Below are 19337 nucleotides of genomic sequence, written 5' to 3' on the forward strand. Positions count from 1 at the left end.
AGATAATTGTTTTTCACAAATAACATTATGTGGAACAAAATTCTTTCGCTTTATTAGCTGTCGAACTCTGTAAAATTCTTGATGCTTAGTTTATTTATATAGTTGACAACTCTTACTCTCCTTTTTAATTATTAGTTGCTCGCATACAATTTCATTCGCTATTTTCACTAAAACGGTGGTAAAAGGCTAAAGTTCGTTTATGTTTGAAAGTTTTCGAACAAAAACATTCTAAAATGTAGAACGGACAAACCAATCTTTAATAAAAATATCTGCGGTTTGAACACAAAATAGCTTATTTATCAACACAAGAGGAGGCTTCGTGTGGTCAGATTTTTGAGGTATCTTTTTGCGGAATTTTCTGTTGCTTTACTCTGTTATATTTCTCGAAAAGAAAGGAGTTTATTAAGGTTATTACTATAACTATATACTCGAATAAGATAACTGATCCTGGCATGATCAGCAGGATGGATGATCAGTTGTAATAATCATTTCCTGCACTGTTTTACTGAAGAATATCAGCATTTTTTATTTTTTTAAAGTCATTGATTAAAGACATTAATTTATTTGTTAATAAGATTTCCGTTTTATTACATATATTTTCTAAAATAGTATAGTTTATTATACAATTAAATAGTAGACTATTTTACTGTATAATGAATAATTTTAACTTAATGGTATTATTTTTTAAATATCGTAATCAAACTGGACAAAGAAACTGTGACTCTCTCAACCCAGAAAAAATTGCTGCGAGTTCAATCGTTTAACCAATACAAGCGATGATCGTTTTCTGCTGCAACAGAACTTCAAAGATTCCAAGAAAATAAACACGCAGTTAAAATGCTATCTTAAGATGCATAAGATTGCTGTGAGCTCAAGAACGATTAGATGACGCTTGGTTGACGCTGAAAAGCCCGCAAGAAAACCACGATAGAAGCAATTGTTGACATTGGCCATGAAGAAGTAGGCATGGGCTTAACAACACAAACACTGCAGAAAAGAGTTTAGAGCAAGGTAGGTAATACTTCTTAACTTTATATCGATACTTTATTTAAAGCTACGGCTATAATTATGATTAAATACTTAAAGTTATCGTCATATTGTTAATACTATTCATATTTTTCTGTCAATAATATTGACATTAGAACGTCTGTTTCTGGATGCAGATGATTTTTTCTGATGAGTTACACTTTGAAGTACGTGGCAGAGATTATAGTTCGTTTGCAGAACGATTGGCGAACCCATTTGATCTAAACATTTTGAACAACACGTAAAACATCCCGAAGGTTTTTGCGAACAACAACGGGATCTTCCAACAATAATGACCTCAATTCAAGTCATTATTTGTATGATAGACAATAGCATTAAAATTTTTGAGTGGTCAGGGAACTTGTTAGAACGAAATCCAATCTGTGGCATATTATCAAAGCTAAGGTTGAGAATTAGTGATTGCACGCATAAAAAAAAAAATGATTGAATCCATCACTAACATTTGGTTTCGAGTTAAAAATATGTATCAGGCGCTTATTCATTCCATGCCAAGTCGTGTTTCATTACTCATACATGCTCAGAGAAGACTATTAGTTACTATTTAGTCCAGGGCGCTACTGCAGTTTCTCCCCCCCCCCCACCTTTTTTTTTTTTTATGATTGATTATGATAGAGAATTTTATGCTGATTCAGAAAAGTATAAAAACATAAACCTGAAAATCAACGGAAAGTGCTTTAATTCGAAGTCAAAGTTGTAAAAAATCCCACTAAAAACACTAATATTCGCCATTTTTTTTCAAAACGCTTTCATTTTTAACGAAAATTAATTACCGTTACATTAAGGTGGGCTGAAAAAATTGTCTTGAAAACTAGGAAACGGCAGGGCGTGCAATAGTTGCTCCATGATCTTATAAGTTATTGTGCAAAATATTTTGAATTTTGGAAGTCATCTTGTGGTGCCCCAGGGAGTTCCAATTTTATGACTGCCAAATGGCCCAATTTGGTTTTAAAATGGTATAGCTTCCAATGAAGTAGTACCAAAAGCAACCATTATTATAATTAAGGGCAGTGAAACAGAGTCAGATAGTTAGGTAATGCAACAGACTGTTATAAATAAACTATGCTTTCTCTATTACCACTCATTCAAAACGAAAATAAAGTAAATACTATACAATTTACTTAATGTACTTTTCAGCAAAACAAAGAATGTCGGAAGTTATTATGACACCCAGTAGCAAACCAAAGAATCTGACTAATGCTCAGGTAAGCATTACAACTATATTTATTACGTTATTGAATTATTACATAACCGTAACTCTGCTAACTTGAGAAGAGTTAAGGTTAAAGTTAAAGTTGGGGTTAGGGTTTAGGTTTACATGCATCGGCCGCTTCTCAGCAATTACTGAGTTCGTGTTGTTTATGTTTTCAGGAAACGGAAAAGTGCAATACTACACCCCGCAGCGCATCGAAGAAGCCGACAAGAAAGTCTCAATGCTGTCCGGTTTTCGGTTATCTGTCCAGAGCCAAAGAGACCCAGCTGCCAACAAAGTCGGATACAATGCGAACCTTTTTGGAGATACGACAAGAGATGAAAGTGACAGACAGTGCTCCGGATCCTGTAGTTTCCACAGTCGCAGAAAGAACAGCGCAACATATCGAGCATATATGGATCAAAGCGTCAATCCCGGTAATATCACACAAGAGAATTGTAGAGAAAATCAGAATGCTCCACAGCAATTACAGAAACTTGCTAAAACCATATAAATCCAGACAATGTGATCCGGCATACACCGAGCGACTTAAAAGATTTGCTACCGAAACAGATCTGCAACTATTTGATATTGCAATCTGCAAATGTATCGATTTTCCAAGTTGCAGATGCAAACTTGAGCAGAAGGTGCCGCCTGCGGAGAGAAGCTTCTTGACGGACCAACGAAATCAACGAAAAATGATGATCGGCGGCGTTGATGTAAGAACTACAAAGAAACTCGTGTAACAACAAAAACGCCAAAAACGAGTTGATGATTTCATGGAAAAACATCGCAAATGTATAAAAATTGATGAACAAGTTGACGATGTAAATTTTTCGGAAACGTCTGATGAGGACGACTCAAGAATGGATGAAATGGATCCGGATTTCAGTGTTACCACTGACACTACTGACAGTAAAGTATTGGATATTGGTAACAAGCAGTGCAAGAAACAAATGCGACTAGAACTACCAAATGTAGCTAAGATGTGCGATAGATATAAATTTCCAGGTCGTTTTGCAGCAGCTATTGTCAGTGCAACATTGCAAGATGTGGATCTTATACACAAGGGGGACACATCAATGGTAATAGATAAGAATAAACTTGGCAGAGAACGGCGAAAAGTCAGAAAGCGATTACAAAACCCAGGCATTCCAGCAAAAACTGAATGGACTCTATTTCAATGACCGCAAAGATAAGACCAGAGTGCAAACTAGAAAAGGTAACAAAAACCATGGACAGATTATTGTAGAAAAACATGTGTGTCTAGTTCGCGAGCCAAATTCAGAGTATCTAGGCCACATTACACCTTCAAGTGGAGGAGCCGAGAGCATAACTACAGGTATCTGGGACTTTCTAAAAGAGAACAAAGTCAAAACAGAGGATCTAATGGCTATTGGGTGCGACGGCACCAACGTCAATACCGGCACACACCAAGGTGTGATTCGTTTGCTTGAAAAGCGCCTTGGCAGACCGCTTCAGTGGTTCGTCTGCTTATTGCATACAAATGAATTACCGCTGAGGCATCTGATTACTCATCTTGATGGAGTTAGGAGTGGTCCAAAATTGTTTTCTGGACCCATTTGAAGTTTACTGCCGACATGTGAAGAATTGCCCGTTGTACCATTTGTGGCTATAAAGTTTGACAACTGTCCTCCAGTGGATTGTGCTGACTTGAGCACGGATCAAAAATATTTGTTCAACATGTGTAAAGCAGTGGAGACTGGGAAATGTCTTGAAGATCTTGCGTTGCAAAAGCCCAGGCCGGTGGTACATTCAAGATGGTTGACTACTGCTAACAGGCTGCTTCGGTTATATGTAGCGACAGCTATTCCTTCCGAGAATCTTGTGGAACTTGTCACGTATGTCATGACTGTGTATGCACCGTTATGGTTCCACATTAAACTCAGGTCGGCGTGAACGGAAGAACATATATGGAGACTAATATCGCGACATATGTGGAGACTAATACAGTTTTCCAGATACATGAAACTTGAACTCAAAGTGATCGTTGATCCCGTAATTGCCAGAAACGGTTACTTTTGCCATTCTGAGAACATCTTGTTGCACCGAGCGACATATTCGTCTAGTGACTGAGGCATCGGCGGCAGTTTGCACTGAACAACGAGACGGATTTATCCGTTCTGGTATTGAATCCAGAAAATGAAAACGTTTGACAACAAAGCACAATACAGACTGTAACATTTTATTTGCATGTATAGTGTGTACTTGTGTACTGTGTAGTACAAGTATTTTAAGTAATTAAATTAAATATTGCTTAGTTGTATGTAAAATGTCAGAAAATTACAAAATTGCATAAAATTGGTGATATCTCAATAGTGTTGGGGCACCCCAAGACCAACAAATTTATGAGCTCTACTTTTTTGTTTTCACTAACGCTACTATGGAGCAACTATTCCACCCCCTGCCAATTATAGATTTGCAAATTTTTTTTTTTACAATACTTTCAGCCCACCTTACCGTTACATTGCGCAATAAACAGACCTGGTTTCCATTAGCCTTTGAATTATTGTTTTAAAGTATTATAACGAAAGTGTTATAACGAAATGAAATTAATGGAAGATTTCAAATAAAGGTTGAACGTAGAATGTGAGAATGTAGACAAATTGATGAATAATCATTATTGTATCGTACGCTGGTTTTTTTTATTAAAAAAAAACGGTTTGAAGGTTACATTTTCTAAATTTTACATATGATAAAACAACTATGAACTAAGTTTCAAAAGTTCTTCTTTTAGGAAAAAAAACTGTAGAATTCTTTTTTAAAGTTTATTACAAAAGTACATTACTTGCAATATAGTTTATTCCCTAATAAATCAAAAAAACGGCTATTTTCATTGCCATAAAAAATTGCTCAAGATAAACATACTTTAACGACTTTCTTAACGTAAAAACCATGCTATTTATGTACTGCTTTTGTCAGCAAAAAGATCATTAACTTAATATTTTCAAAATGGCGAATATTAGTGTTTTTAGTGGGATTTTTTACAACTTTGACTTCAAATTAGAGCACTTTCCGTTGATTTTCAGGTCTATGTTTTTATACTTTTCTGAATTAGCATAAAATTCTCTATCATAATCAATCATTAAAAAAAAAAAAAAAGGGGGGGGGAGGGAGAAACTGCAGTAGCGCCTTAGTCCAGTTCATTTACAGTATAATAATAAAGGATATATATGTGTGTGTGTGTGTGTGTGTGTGTGTGTGTGTGTGTGTGTGTGTGTGTGTGTGTGTGTGTGTGTGTGTGTGTGTGTGTGTGTATAACCAACAAACTAAAAGATAAGCTATCTTGTAGTCATTGTGGTTTTTTGGTTACATTGTAGTAATTGTGAACTTGTTGGTTATTTTGTTATCTTGTAGCTTTAGTGAACTTTGTTACTTCTGGGTAATTCCATATCAAAATAGGGCAGACACTCCACTCACCCCCTCAGATTTCCTTTAAACATTAACTAGTGGTACCTATCAATTAAACATAAAAAAATCTAAAATTCGAGCTCCTAACTCCAAATGATTTAAAAGTTATGATGTTTTGAAATTTAGCCTAATATGCAATATTTTTTGTTCACGTCTGTCATGATGGATTTTATTGCATCACTTTTTTTTGAATAATTCAAATTCTAATGAAAGAAGACAGCTGAAAAGTAGTACCTCACCATTTTTGAGATTACTGAATCTAAATACGTAGAGAAAATAACACAAAGATTTTTAGCAGTCATTTTTTTGATTTTAAAAGGGCAAAGACAAGTTTTCTGTTTTTTCACAATGGGTTACACTTTCATTAGTTCCTGGAGTTGCACAACTCTCATGGGTTTGAATTTTTTTAGATAAAAAAAGAGATGTTATACCTGAATATAAAAGGACGATTTTGGTATATTTTAAAGATATGCTACTTCGAACATTTAAAAAATGCTATTTTTCGGGCCAATGCGTTCCATTATGAATATTTTAGTGGTACCTTTTCCTGAATAATTCAAGTTATTTCGGAAGATATTGGCTGAAAATTGGTATCTAACCATTTTTGAAAGTAGTGAATCCAAAAATAAAGAGAAAATAAACCAATTCAAAATTTTGATCATTTTTTAATTTTAAAGTAGACTAAGCAAATTTCTACGCTTTTTTAAAGTTAGCATTTTGAAAATATAATTTATAGATCTAGAATAATCGGGATGCATGAATTTTACCATGAAATCATTAATATATCAGTTTTGTAAACCATACGAAGCCAGTAAAGTTCATCATATTTGCACAATGGGTATTGTGATATTGTAAAATTATCAATCTGAAGTTCAGATTGATAATTTTACAATATCACAATACAAATATCAAATAAAAATATATAGTTCAGATTCTGAACTATATATTTTTTTGCCATCACTTATTGTAAATAAATTCCAGATCTAACTAACAGAAAAATTTTCAGTATGGTGACATAAATTATAAAGATGTTTGCAGTCTTTTCACTGTCCAGAACAGCTATCAGAAAAAAAGTATTTTTTGTGATTATGGGACAAAGATTAGTTTTGATATAATCGATTGTTTTATGAATAACTTCATGGATAAATCCAACATCATGGTTTAAATCATCTGAGCTTAGGCAAAAAGAAGATACCTGCTACTGTTGTGTGAAATGTTGGGCAGCTTGTATGTCAGTACAATTGTTGCATCAGTGAATTATGCAAGCTTACGATTCTCTGCTGCAGACAATCATTTAAACGATTTCATGGTAAGACCTTTCAAGGCCTAGAGCACTTAATATCAATTTCACCCTTCTTTTTTCCTGGCCAATTAGAGACGCGATTTCTTTTGGGAAGGTACTTTTGCTTTTGTTTAAAACATTTAAAACATTTTTCGCCTTTTCGTTAAAGCAACATGGTTTGTTTTATCTCGGATTCTGACTTATTTCTTTTATTATTGCAAATAAAAATATGTCACATAATTTTACTTTTTAAATGTTTTTGATGTTTTCCTATTTGATTGTTTGTTAAAGTGTAATTGTAAATTTTTCTGGTGGAAGGAAAACGAGGCATAAGTTCTCTATGAAGAGTGTAAAAAGATTATTATTATTCATACTTAGAGAACATTGGGAGCTTTATTTAAGAAACTTATTCCTAGGTTCAAGCATCCAAAAAGAAAAAAAGAATTTAAAAAATTCAAACTATTCATTCACTGATTTACAAAGGAAAATAAGAATTATTATTAACAATAATCCATAAATGCATTTAGGAAATAAATACGATCAACGAAAGTCTTCTGAGCTAAACATACCCTAAACGAGAGAAATTGAGAAATTCTTAAGTATTAAAAAAACCATTTTTAATAGCATATGGATTGTAATGTCAGGAAATAGTTTGTTGTATATAGTATTGGTTATGTGCAGCAAGGGTAGCCACAATACAGCTCATGTGCCAAAATTTATGCTCAATAGCATCACTTTAGGCACACTAGTTAGTTTATGACTTGTTAACGATGACCCACTTTATAGCTAGATATAACATATGTTAAGAAATTGTAAACAAAGAAAAAGTTAATCTACAGGTAATATTGTGGCTGTTCCAAGTGATAGTATAAGTGATGGAGGATTGAGGAATGGCTTGATTGCTGATTAGATTTAGTGATAGTTGTGTTTTCTCATTTCTTAAAAAAAATTATAGTAATTGTTATACTGTTACCTTGGCTCTTTTTAAGATGGAGTCTTTTGAAGCATCATATGGGGAATCTTTAGACGGAATCTCCAACACTGCTGGAATAGGTAGAATGTGTTGGTCAATTACATGACGAATTTCCTCTGCAATCTATGATAGTTTCATACTGATGTAAATAAAACTAATAGTAATTTATCTAAAATGGTATTTGTAGTAAAATTTTTTGTATTAGTAAAGTTTAATTTACAATTAATTAAACTACCATGCAAAGTACCTTTTGTGTGATGAGTATAATGGCAACATCAGATCGTGTAGAAAACTTGGTGAAAGCTTCTTGTATTTCATGAACAGTTGTTTCTAAAAAACAATTTATCTGTATTTATACAAGTTATTTTGTTGTAATATAATTAAATTAGGCAAACTTTTCCATTACAATTTAGTATGGTTAGGAACAGTTATGTTATTTATCTACTTAATCAAACATTTTAAGGACCTTTATTTTGGAAACAAAAACTGACTAAACAGAAAAAAACTTTGGTAACATTAACAATTAAAAACATTACCTTTCCCAACAACTAAAAAATTTTTTTGTCGCTTTGCATTAATTTCACCAATTCCACCAAGAAGAAACCCAGTGCAAGTGTCCTAAAGTATATTTCCGTAAGTTAATAAATTGTTAGCAAAAATATATTTACTGTAAAAACTTCTTGTAAGAATAAAATCCTGAACATTTACAAACTTTTACTAACAGAGGGAAAAAAGCATAAAAACATATTTAATATACTGTATGCGTAGTGGCAATAGATTTGATTGCACAAAAGTTAGTTATACAGTTAAATTACATTAAACTATTATCTAGCTACTAATAAAAAAACTCATAAAACTAATATCTAAAATAAAAAAATTAGCAAAACTAAAAGCAAAATGATTTGTTAAAAAGAAAGTTGTTTGGATAAGAGGAACCCAACCTAATTTTTTCTACAACCATTTTCAAATCAGGTACTATAAAGCCTATAATAATTTTAATACCTGACAGTTTATTTAGATTTTAAAATAAATTTGGCATACATGAACTATAAGAAGCAATTTGAATTAAATAAGAAAAAATACTCATTAGCTCTTAGGTCAATAGACCCTAAAAATAAGCATTATTCATCTATTCCTAACATAAAATTACATTAAGTCACAAGTATAGAGGCAGGTTTACATTGACTTCTCAAAAAAACTTTAGAATAACTTATTTTTAAATCACATCAAGAATTTTTAAAGTCTAGCAATGATAAGATATTAAATAGTAATGCATATTTAGACATTACTGTTTGTTTTTGTTTGTTTTTTTACTAGATTTAAAGATTTGTTATATCTTATTTGATATCTTATTATTATTAGGCTTTAAAGATATAAACATTTGATATCTTATTATGAATAGACTTTAAAGATTTGATATCTTATTATTAGACATTACCAATACAATAAGTGTTAAATAACACAGTTCAAGGAGAATCCCAGTTGTAAGGCATACTTGAAGTTTTTTTTAGTTTTTGAGAAATATTTTTCTTTTACTGCTGACTTTTTCATTTATTTTTGTTACAGCAGTAGGTTACAACAGCTAATTAGTTTTTGTTGTAGGTCTTTAAAGTTTTCTTCTGTCTTTCATTAACATAATAGACTGCACCTTTAAAGCTATAGTGAAAAAAACATGTTACTTCCTGCATTTTAAATGCAATTACCAGTATCTTGAAATTTTCTATTTATGAAACAAATTTAGAAGAATAAAAAAGATTTACAAAATAAGAATATAAACAACATATGAAGAGAATCATGCTCGTAGGTATATATATAGCTTCGTGTTTATTTATCTAATATTTCACGTACCCGATCAGCAATCACTGAAATAACTTTCCCTTTAGCAGCTGCCATCTTTTCAACGCTTTTTATGTTCAAACTTTTCTTTAAACTTTAACTGAGCACACAATAAATTAACAGCAAATTATCTTTAGCTAAAAATCTACCTGACAACGCCTGACATTTCAATATTTATTTATTCGAATTGAGCGTATACCGGTATTTCTTGTGTACCTGCTAATGTTATTTGCCAATATTCGAAAAATTTGCTTATTCATCATGACCCCCTCCAGCCTCCTTTTTCAAATCGGAAAAAAGAAGGCGAAATAACTAAATGTTGATATCAACAGAAATATTTTTATTGCTCATATAATCAACTTATTGTTTAACTTACACATTTTTTTCTTTTCTCCATTACACCTTCTTTGTTAATTTATACATATATATTAAGTTATCGTTTTGTGTTTACAGTTTGAAGCGTTTTGAACAGAAAGCATTAACGTTCAGAAATATAGAAAACACAGTGGTAGGGTAGTTTTTCATGATTTTAGTCGAACTTTAATGGTGAACATATTCTTTTATGTTTTTTTCTAACAAAAATAAATGACATTGATTTCAAACTTGATAATTTTAATGAGTTTGATCACCACTATTAAATTTGTTGGAAGTATCTGAGCGATTAAAGTTATTACTTCTAATAAAAGATGTGATTAAAACTAAATACAAAGACTAAAAACAAAAAAAAAAAACTTTTTAATGAAAAAATATTTTCACAAGGCTTCGAAAAAAACGTTTTTTTTAAAAAAAAAAGGGAGAAAAGTAAAACGGATATGCACTACCGAAGGAAAGTTTGAGGCAGAGAAATCAAGTTGTAGAAATAAACTACTGAAGGAAAGTTTGAAGCAGAGAAATTAAGTTGTAAAAATAAAATGGACATATAGTGTTTTTCAAATTCTTCCAAAAAACATATTCCATTCCTTTTTACTTATCCAAAATGTTTATTAAGATCTCTTGCTCGCCAGTTCTTCTCGTAGATGTTTCCTTTCAAAATACTCCAGAAATCTTCGACTGGGCGACATTCCAGTGTTTAGCGGGTTATCGGTTTCTTACACAATTTGATTTTTTTTCACACACAACCGCTTCTGCGTAATTTGATAAAGCTAGGTAGGGCCAGAATAAGTCTTTGTCCTCAGAACGATGATCATTTTGAATAAATATAGTTTTTTTGTTTTTCAAGTAGAAGTCATCATTTCTGTTAACTGCACTGTACGCAAAAGTGAAACAAGACTCGTCATCAATGATAATTGATTTTCCTTGAAGATTCCGACACTGGCAATCGCAGCAATTGCGAATTCGGTTTTGCTTGTCCTCAGTAAATATTTCTTTCTTGCGGCAATTGATACTTGTCTTTATTTTCAACATAGATTTGATCAAATCTAGACTTCATTCGAATTTTTGAGCAGCGTGTCTTTGTGAAGCTTCCGTCACTATTGATGAACATGGGTTTTAGGCACTTAATATTTTTTGATAACTTTTTGGCTATACGACCATTTTCCTTGGCTCTATCCAAGCCAGAGTAGTTTTCAGCATACTTGATTGCATTTGAAATGGTCTGTCTCAAAACATGATTACCTTTAAACTATTCAACGTGAATTTTTGGTAATAGATCGGTTTGCTGAGCAGAATTTAATTAAAAAAAAACCTATATATAAACAGTTCTTTTTTTAGTCTTCAAACGTTTCATAGGCTGCGTTAAACTTCCCATTTTAAAAAAAGCTCATTTTCAAAAAAAATGCGTAACTATTATGTAATATGTCATATATAATATTATAAAGAATAACAGCAAAGTATTACAAATTTACAGCAAAGTAGATAGATAGGGAAAATAAGAAAACTTATGTATAAACAATATTTTTTTAGTCTTCGAAATTTCCACGGGTTGCGGTAAACTTCCCATTTTAAAAAATGATGGCCGACAATTAGAGTTAATTTGAGAACCTTTTGGCCTGAACAGGTGAATTTATTCAATTAAATAAGTTTCAAGAGGTCACTACATCATAAAAAACTTGAAGGTTTTTTTAAGCAAAGAAATGACTATAACTGTTTTTAAAAAAATGTCGATTAAATGGTATTTTTCACCTGAGGGATTCAAGAATGATACTTATTTTATATCACTTACACAATCATGTTGTAAAATCTCGTGGATTAAAACTGATCGTTTGGAGAGACAATGTATTTAAGCTAGTATAAAATGCAAGAGTGTCTATGCTGCTCCACCAACAGAATATATAATAAAAAACGAGGTCTGTGGAGAGCACGCATCAATAAATTGACCATTAACAATAATAACAATAATTAAGTTACAAATACCATATTTAACAACACCCGCATACAATAATTAAATAATAAATATTATTTTCAACATGCTTCTTTACAATAATTAATTTTTTACTGTCACTTTAAACACACTCCCCCCTTATGACTTGTCAACAATATTTGTCTTTTAATTGTCTTAGACATTGTCCATCAAGAGCTACCTGTCGGGTTGGACGTTTATTAATTGACCTGAGCGCCGCATCATTCTGCCCAATCTCGGTTTCAACTGCACAGACATTTTTCTTCGAATTATCTTTATCTTTCCTATATAGTTCAATATCGATCTCCGGAGGAATTTATTTTTGGACAGGTAGGAAACATATCTTAGATGTTCCTTTATTTGATATAACCTTTAAGTTTGCTCCACGAATTGCTTTGTCTTTTCCTTCAATAACTTCCACAACTCTTGCCATTCTCCACTGACTTCTGGGTGTCATATCTTTGCCATTAATTAACATAACATCATTTACTTTTAGTACCTTTTCTTGTTTATTATCATTAAACTTATTATTTAAACAAAACTTTTTTACTTCAATAGATTGAAATGTTTTAAAATTGTCACAAGTAATGCTATCAGGTATGCCCCTGCCTGCAAAAAGCGTTTGAGTGCTCGGAGGAAAGCAGGGATCTTCATGTCAGGAGTTTATTCCAGATGAGCAGCACGACTAGACGCACAGGTCAAAATCAAAACATAAGCCTTATATACAGCATCAGTTTTTAAATAACTTTTTACATATTAGGGTCCAGCAAAATCTACACCAACAGCTTGAAAAGAAAACATAGAAACATTAACACGATAATCAGGTAAGTCTAGAGTTGGGGGAGGCAGCATTGTTCTTCCATTAATCTTCTTGCAAATAACACTCTTGCGCAGAGCATCCTTGACCGTTTTTCTTCCTTTAACAATCCAAAACCTTGCTCTAACTTGACCTAATGTCATTTCAATGCCATGATGCATGACACGTTTATGGGCGTCCCGAATAATTAACACCGTAAAGTAGCTATGTTATCAATTACGTAAAAGAATCGGATATTTTTCATTTTAACTTGGTATCGAATTTCTAAATCACCCTTTTAATCTCAGTATGTTTTTTTCGTCAATTAACAACTTCAGGGATAAACTTAGCTTCTCGTAGTTATCTTGATTTCGTAAATAAAACTGTTCAACTAATAACCATAAATTAAATGGCTTATTATATTCCTCAAGTGTTAATATGCTTTCTTTAATTAATCCATTGTTCTTCTTAATTGTTTTTATCAAATTACTTGTAAATCTATTCACATTTCTAGCTACCATTATAAGTCTGTTCAATGTACTATACTTTTTAATGTCAATCAGAACACCAATATTACCACTACTCACAGCCTCAACCATTTTTAATTTACTCAGACTCTCAATTATCGTATCTGCACCCTTCAACTCAATCAAAATTTCGTCCACATCCAAACTATTCTCACTATCAAACAATCCTATTTCAAACTCATCCTTACATAAAAATTTATGTCCAGATAACCAACGATCACTCAATAGCTTAAAACAAAACATACGAGTTGGAATATCTGCTGGATTCTCTAATCCTGCTACATGCCTCCATTACTTTCTCTCAACCTCTTTCCTAATCAAAATTACACGATTTTCCACCCCAGGTTTCCATGTTTTTTCCTTCCCTTAAATCCAATGTAAAGCCACTTCAGAATCTGTCCAGCAACTAACATTACTAATAATTACTCAATTTTCTAATACTCGTTTCACTTCTCCGACTAAATTGCTCAACAGCAAACAATCCAACAGTTCTAACCGAGGAACAGACAACTCTTTCAATGGCGCTACCTTTGTTTCCGCTTCAAAAAAAAAAAAATGCTCTCACAGCAACACTTGTCTTCTCTTAGCAACACAATATATCTCTCTTAAGTTGTCACAAAATCCATGTAACTATGCCGAAATTATTCTCTTCTCTACTCTAACAAAAGCAAATCTCTTTACTCTTAGAACACTCAGCTCCTCAACGTTTCTCGACAATTCTTTCTACTTAAACTCAATCTCTCCACTCACACTTGCATCTCACTCTATTTTATCTCTACACAAAATTTGAAAAATTGTTTTTAGTCTGGCTGTTATAGACGAAACAATGCCTAATGGATCGTAAATTGATGCCGAAATTAAGGTGCCGAAGAAATTTCTTTTTGTTGTTTTAAGTTCCCGTGACATTTTTACAAAGTCATTAAGTTTGGAAAATAAATTCATCATTTTTCGAGTCCCATTCAGTTCCTAAAACTCTTTTATACTCATGATCACTTTTACCCAATTCTGTTTCTAAGTAAGTACTGTCATCAAGGTTGCTTTTAGAATTTTTAATTTCCTTATTTCATATTATTTTCTTATTAAAATCAAAATAGTTCTGTAATCCTCGCTGTTTGTTTTCCATTTCCTTAAATTGAAACCACCTTCAGACATAATTGTTTTAGAATTTTTATAAAATTCTTTACCCTTCGTTACACTTTCCGTTCCAGATGTAACATCATCAACGTATAAACCTTCAACGAATCTTTTTACAAACTTACCATTAGATTTTTCATATTTTTTAATGTGATGTCTTATTGTTCCATTTAATAAAAAAGGGCTACTAGTCAGTCCAAATACTACTCTTAAAAACCTATAAACAATAAATTGTGAGTCCTGTTCGAAATCCACATTTTTATACCAGAGAAATCCTAAATAATCTTTATGCTCACTAGAAATTTCTACATTTAAGAAAACTTGTTTGATATCTGCTAATATGGCAATATAATTTAATCGGAATCGCAGTGTACATCAAATATTTTGGATAATAGATTCGGTCCTGAATAAAGACAATCATTCAAGGACAATCCATTGTTAGAACAGGAACAACAAATACTGCTCTTATCTTAGTAGTTTCCTTTTCTTTTCTTAAAACTGGCCTGTGTGCTAGGTAGTGTGTTTTTCCTGATTCCTTAGCGATTTCATTGTCAGGAACTCTTTCAATAATTTTATTCATTTCATATTTTTTTAAAAATGGCGTCATTATCACTTAACAAATTCTTATCACTCAATTTCCTCTTAAACCTATTCAGTCTAATCTCACAAATTTTGTAGTTATCTGGTAAACAATTATGATCTGGTTTAAAAGGGAGCTTAGTTACGTATCTCTCACCATTATGCATAAATCATTTTCGAATTTATGTATCACACATTCATCAGATTCCATTTTCTCCTGACTCCAAAGTTTTCATAAACCACTCCTTAGTTCATCTATCTCACTGCAAACATCTTCCACATTTTCTATTAAATTAGCATCAACGCGTAAATTCATAACTACTTTCTCATTAAAATTTTTTACAGAAGGCATAGGGCAACTTAATGCCTATCCTAAGACAGAGGAAGAAGCTACAGGACACCCTTCAATCCCTCTAATAACTTTACCTGTCATAAATTTATGGTACAAATCACAGCCTACCAACAAGTCAATAGGAAAATCTTTGGAACCATCATCATAATCAGCTAGAATTAACTTTGAAATATGTTGGTAAATTTTGCACGCTCGAGATATCTCTTGCCTCTGCAAAGGGCTACAAATAACTGGCACACTCGACAGCTCGACATACACATACAAATTAGCATTTCTATGTTTTACCTTAAGTTGAACAACATCGAGCTTTTTAACCCTGGAATTATTAAATTGACCAAATGTTTTTATTATTACAGCTTCTTGCCTTATAGTTTTAATTTCAATCTTTCACATACATCTTTGGTAACATAAGACCTCTGACTACCAATAACAAATAATATTCTGAATACTTCACACTCGCTCTCTTAATTAAAAAAACTTAGCCTTTGCTGTCTGTAGCAAAATGCTATCAGACACACCTACAAGAGTTGCACTAGTTTGGGTTTGCCTCTTATTGGAAATAGAAATGTGGTGTTTTCCATTGCATTGAAAACATGAATAGTTAGAATGACAAAATTTTGATATATGACCTAATTTTAAACAGATGAAACGTCTCCTTTGCTTTTTTAGAATTTCAATTCTTGAATCTAAGTTCGTTACTTTTAAACAGTGAGAAGGCTTATGGTTTTCTGAACAATATACACATTGTAAAATTCTTTGTTCTGGTGCTCTTCTATTTTGTGTATGAAAACCTGATGTTGTAAAGTTATTTTTGTTTCTATAATTATGAGAAGAATTTTGCTGTGCTTTTTTGTTTTAAAGAATCGTATTTCAAATTTTTATTTTCATTTTTATCATAATTTGATTTTAAAAGATATTTGGCACAACACTCTTTAGCTTGTAATTCTTCATTGTAATATTGTAAAAGTCTATCTAAAGTCCACAACTCTCCTGCAAATCTTCTAGAAATTAAAATCAAAAGTTCATCAGGCATTTTCTCCTTAAGGATAGGAATTAACAAACAGCCGTAAGTTGTTGTTTCTATTTTTAGAGATCTAAGATTACGTTCACAGCTCTCTATATCATTACGAAGTTTTCTTAACTCTTCTAGATCATTGAAATCTTTAATTTTCTTCATTTTTAACAAAGAATCCATATGTGCTGAAACTAAAACTTGTGTATTCCCGTATCTGTAAGTCAAGATTAGCCAAGATTTCAAAATATTTGTCTGGCCAATGCTTGGCCAGACAAATATTTTTTTAGATAGTTAAATCGATCTAAATCATTTAAACCTTCATGCCTATGAATTGATAAATTAAATTGATCCCAAAAACCCCGCCAATCTAAGAAATTCCCATTAAAAACTGGCAATTCTAACTTAGGTAAAAGACACTTTGATTTATTTAAACTTTTAGCAGAATCTTTATCTGATTCATTTTTTTTATACTTTTTAATTTATAGTGTCATTCCAGCCATCAACTCATGATAACACTCAACTACTTTCGCACTCTCCAAAACGTCATTTTCAATTTCCTCTTGATCTAAATTATTTAATATTTCCTCATCAATATTGTTTAATCTCTCATAACTCTCGCTTAAATCATTTGAAGACCTCAGTGGAAAAACCAGCGATGTCACATTTTTGAAATTTTTGAGAAACTTTTATTTTTCAAGCAAGCATATCTTATTTCATCTTTTATTTTAATTACTAAGTGAAAAAACTAGTCCACTCATTAAAAAAGAGGATAAAATTAAACATGATCAAATGGAACAATCGGTGATGTCAAGGGTTACATTTGGAATAACCTGCGTTGTCCGAAGTTTTTATAGTTTACGAAACCACGTGATTCCTTAATACCTCAAGTATTGGTTGAATAAAAAGCCGCGGAAAAAAGTAAACAAAAAACAAAATGGCTTGTAATGATAGTCCGGTGGTAACAGAAAAATCAAGAAAAAAAAAAGATTAATATTAATTCCAAAAATAGAAAATAAATACACAATTTATCGAGCCACATTATTGGGACAGACTGTAATTCTATTCGACTTGTATGTTTTAAAAATATTAGTAGTGAGGAAAGGAACGAACTTAAGAACTTTAATGAATATTCATCTAAAAAATAGTCAGGACGCGTACTTATCCACACTAATAAAAATCCAAAACATTAACAGAAGAAGACCACGACAGGATGCAGATAAAACTTACTTACACAATTTTTCATATTCTTATTGTGTAAGGGTGCAAAGAGCACAATCAGCTATCGAAGTTCCAATCTGCATTAAAGCTATGATGTCTTTTTTCGGAATTACAAAAGCTAGGATCGAATCAATAAGGAAATCAGTTGCTACAACTGGTTAGTAAATAGTTAAAGAAGTTATTTATAATATTTTAACTTAAGAACTAAACTATATATATATATATATATATATATATATATATATATATATATATATATATATATATATATATATATATATATATATATATTTGTGTATATGAATATTATGTCATTTTGTTCTTTTAGGTCACCCTCCAATCAATGGTAGAGGCAAGCATAAAAATTGGCCACACAAAATAACCGAAAGTAACAGTGAAGCTATCCAAAAACATATATCTTCTTTCAGAGGAAGGTCATCTCATTATGCTATTGGAAAAACTAAAACAATTTACTTATCTGAAGATCTAAATGTCTCCAAAATGTTTGAACTATTCAAACATGCTTACCCAACTGTTAAATTAGGATACGAAACATACAGAGTAGTTTTTAACAATAAATTTAATATTGGGTTTGGCTTTCCACGAAAAGACACTTGTTTAGCTTGTGATGAGTTCATTGTAAATATAAAACACACTGACCAAGAGCTTTTAAATGCAGTTGGTCAAGATATTATCAAACTTAATAAAAAAAAAAGATCTTGAAACAGAGCATGATTTTCACACAAAAAAAGCTGCTGTATTTTATAACAGAAAGTCAGATGCAAAAAAACGAGCAAAAAACTCAGACATGTTTGAAGCTATTGCTTTTGATTTTCAGAAGAATTCACCCTTGCCTAATAAATCAACTAATGATGTGTATTACCGAAGACAGCTTAAATTTTTTTCATTTAATACACTGTGTTTCGTTTTTTGCATTGGATGGTTCACTTTCAAAAACGTTTTAAATGTATTAAAATGTCATTTCCTATACGAGGTCATTCCTATATGGAATGCGATCGTGAAATGACAAATGTTAATATAAAGGCTAATGTTGAAATTCCTGAGGATTGGCGTCAGATTCTTAAGAATTGCAGAAAAAAACCTTCACCTTTTAATGTTGTAAATTTTTTCAATGTAAACTTTTTCAGATTTTCTGATTACTTGAAACAATATTATAAGTGCGCATGTCCGATAAAAACTCGACCAGTCAGAGAACTTGTCATTCAAGATATACACCCTGCACTGCTTCTCTTTCATAACAACTGAAATGGCAATATTGAAAATACTGCTTTGGTAAAACATAGACAAAATAATCAAACAGAAACTGCACTCAATCAGTTTAATATGTATTCCTCAGTTCTACCAATAAGTACTGCCAAGTATAACGACTTACAAGTTTTGAAGCGTCTATGTAAACCTGATAATCACAGTTTTTTTGATAATCTTGTTACTTCAAACACAGAAACACAAGATTCGGCATCAGAAGATTCAGATACTGATTAGAAAAATATATTTTAATTATGGTTATATTTCTCATTAATTTCATGCTGGTCTCATTAATTTCATGTATAGTAATGTTTCTGATTAATTTGTGTTAAAATTTATATTTTTAATTAGTT

General features: G+C 31.7%; 2 protein-coding genes and 1 pseudogene across 3 annotated transcripts; 2 read left to right on the forward strand and 1 right to left on the reverse strand.

Moving 5' to 3' along the window:
- Window positions 1-673: 673 nt before the first annotated feature.
- LOC149886756 (uncharacterized) lies at window positions 674-3423 on the forward strand. The gene is made up of 3 exons (XM_090091430.1): window positions 674-1011; window positions 2182-2249; window positions 2416-3423. Exon 3 carries the CDS (start codon window positions 3016-3018, stop codon window positions 3421-3423), a length of 408 nt encoding a protein of 135 aa, XP_089947556.1. The 5' UTR covers window positions 674-1011; window positions 2182-2249; window positions 2416-3015.
- Window positions 3424-7394: 3971 nt separating this feature from the next.
- Window positions 7395-9978, reverse strand: LOC145189686 (V-type proton ATPase subunit F-like). The gene is made up of 5 exons (XM_090091692.1): window positions 9772-9978; window positions 8460-8541; window positions 8171-8253; window positions 7924-8046; window positions 7395-7520 (listed from the first exon to the last, which is right to left on the reverse strand). The coding sequence occupies exons 1-5, from the start codon at window positions 9814-9816 to the stop codon at window positions 7491-7493; spliced, it is 363 nt and encodes a 120-aa protein (XP_089947818.1). The 5' UTR covers window positions 9817-9978; the 3' UTR covers window positions 7395-7490.
- Window positions 9979-16366: 6388 nt separating this feature from the next.
- LOC149886757 (uncharacterized) lies at window positions 16367-19310 on the forward strand (annotated as a pseudogene). The gene is made up of 2 exons (XR_016453776.1): window positions 16367-17875; window positions 18047-19310. The product of XR_016453776.1 is annotated as an uncharacterized LOC149886757 (transcript).
- The last annotated feature ends 27 nt before the right edge of the window (window positions 19311-19337 follow it).

This window comes from Hydra viridissima, unplaced genomic scaffold (genome assembly GCF_058129835.1).
Source record: "Hydra viridissima isolate aposymbiotic clone 2 unplaced genomic scaffold, HvirCarnegie_v1 scaffold_6, whole genome shotgun sequence".
Classification (NCBI taxonomy): domain Eukaryota; kingdom Metazoa; phylum Cnidaria; class Hydrozoa; order Anthoathecata; family Hydridae; genus Hydra; species Hydra viridissima.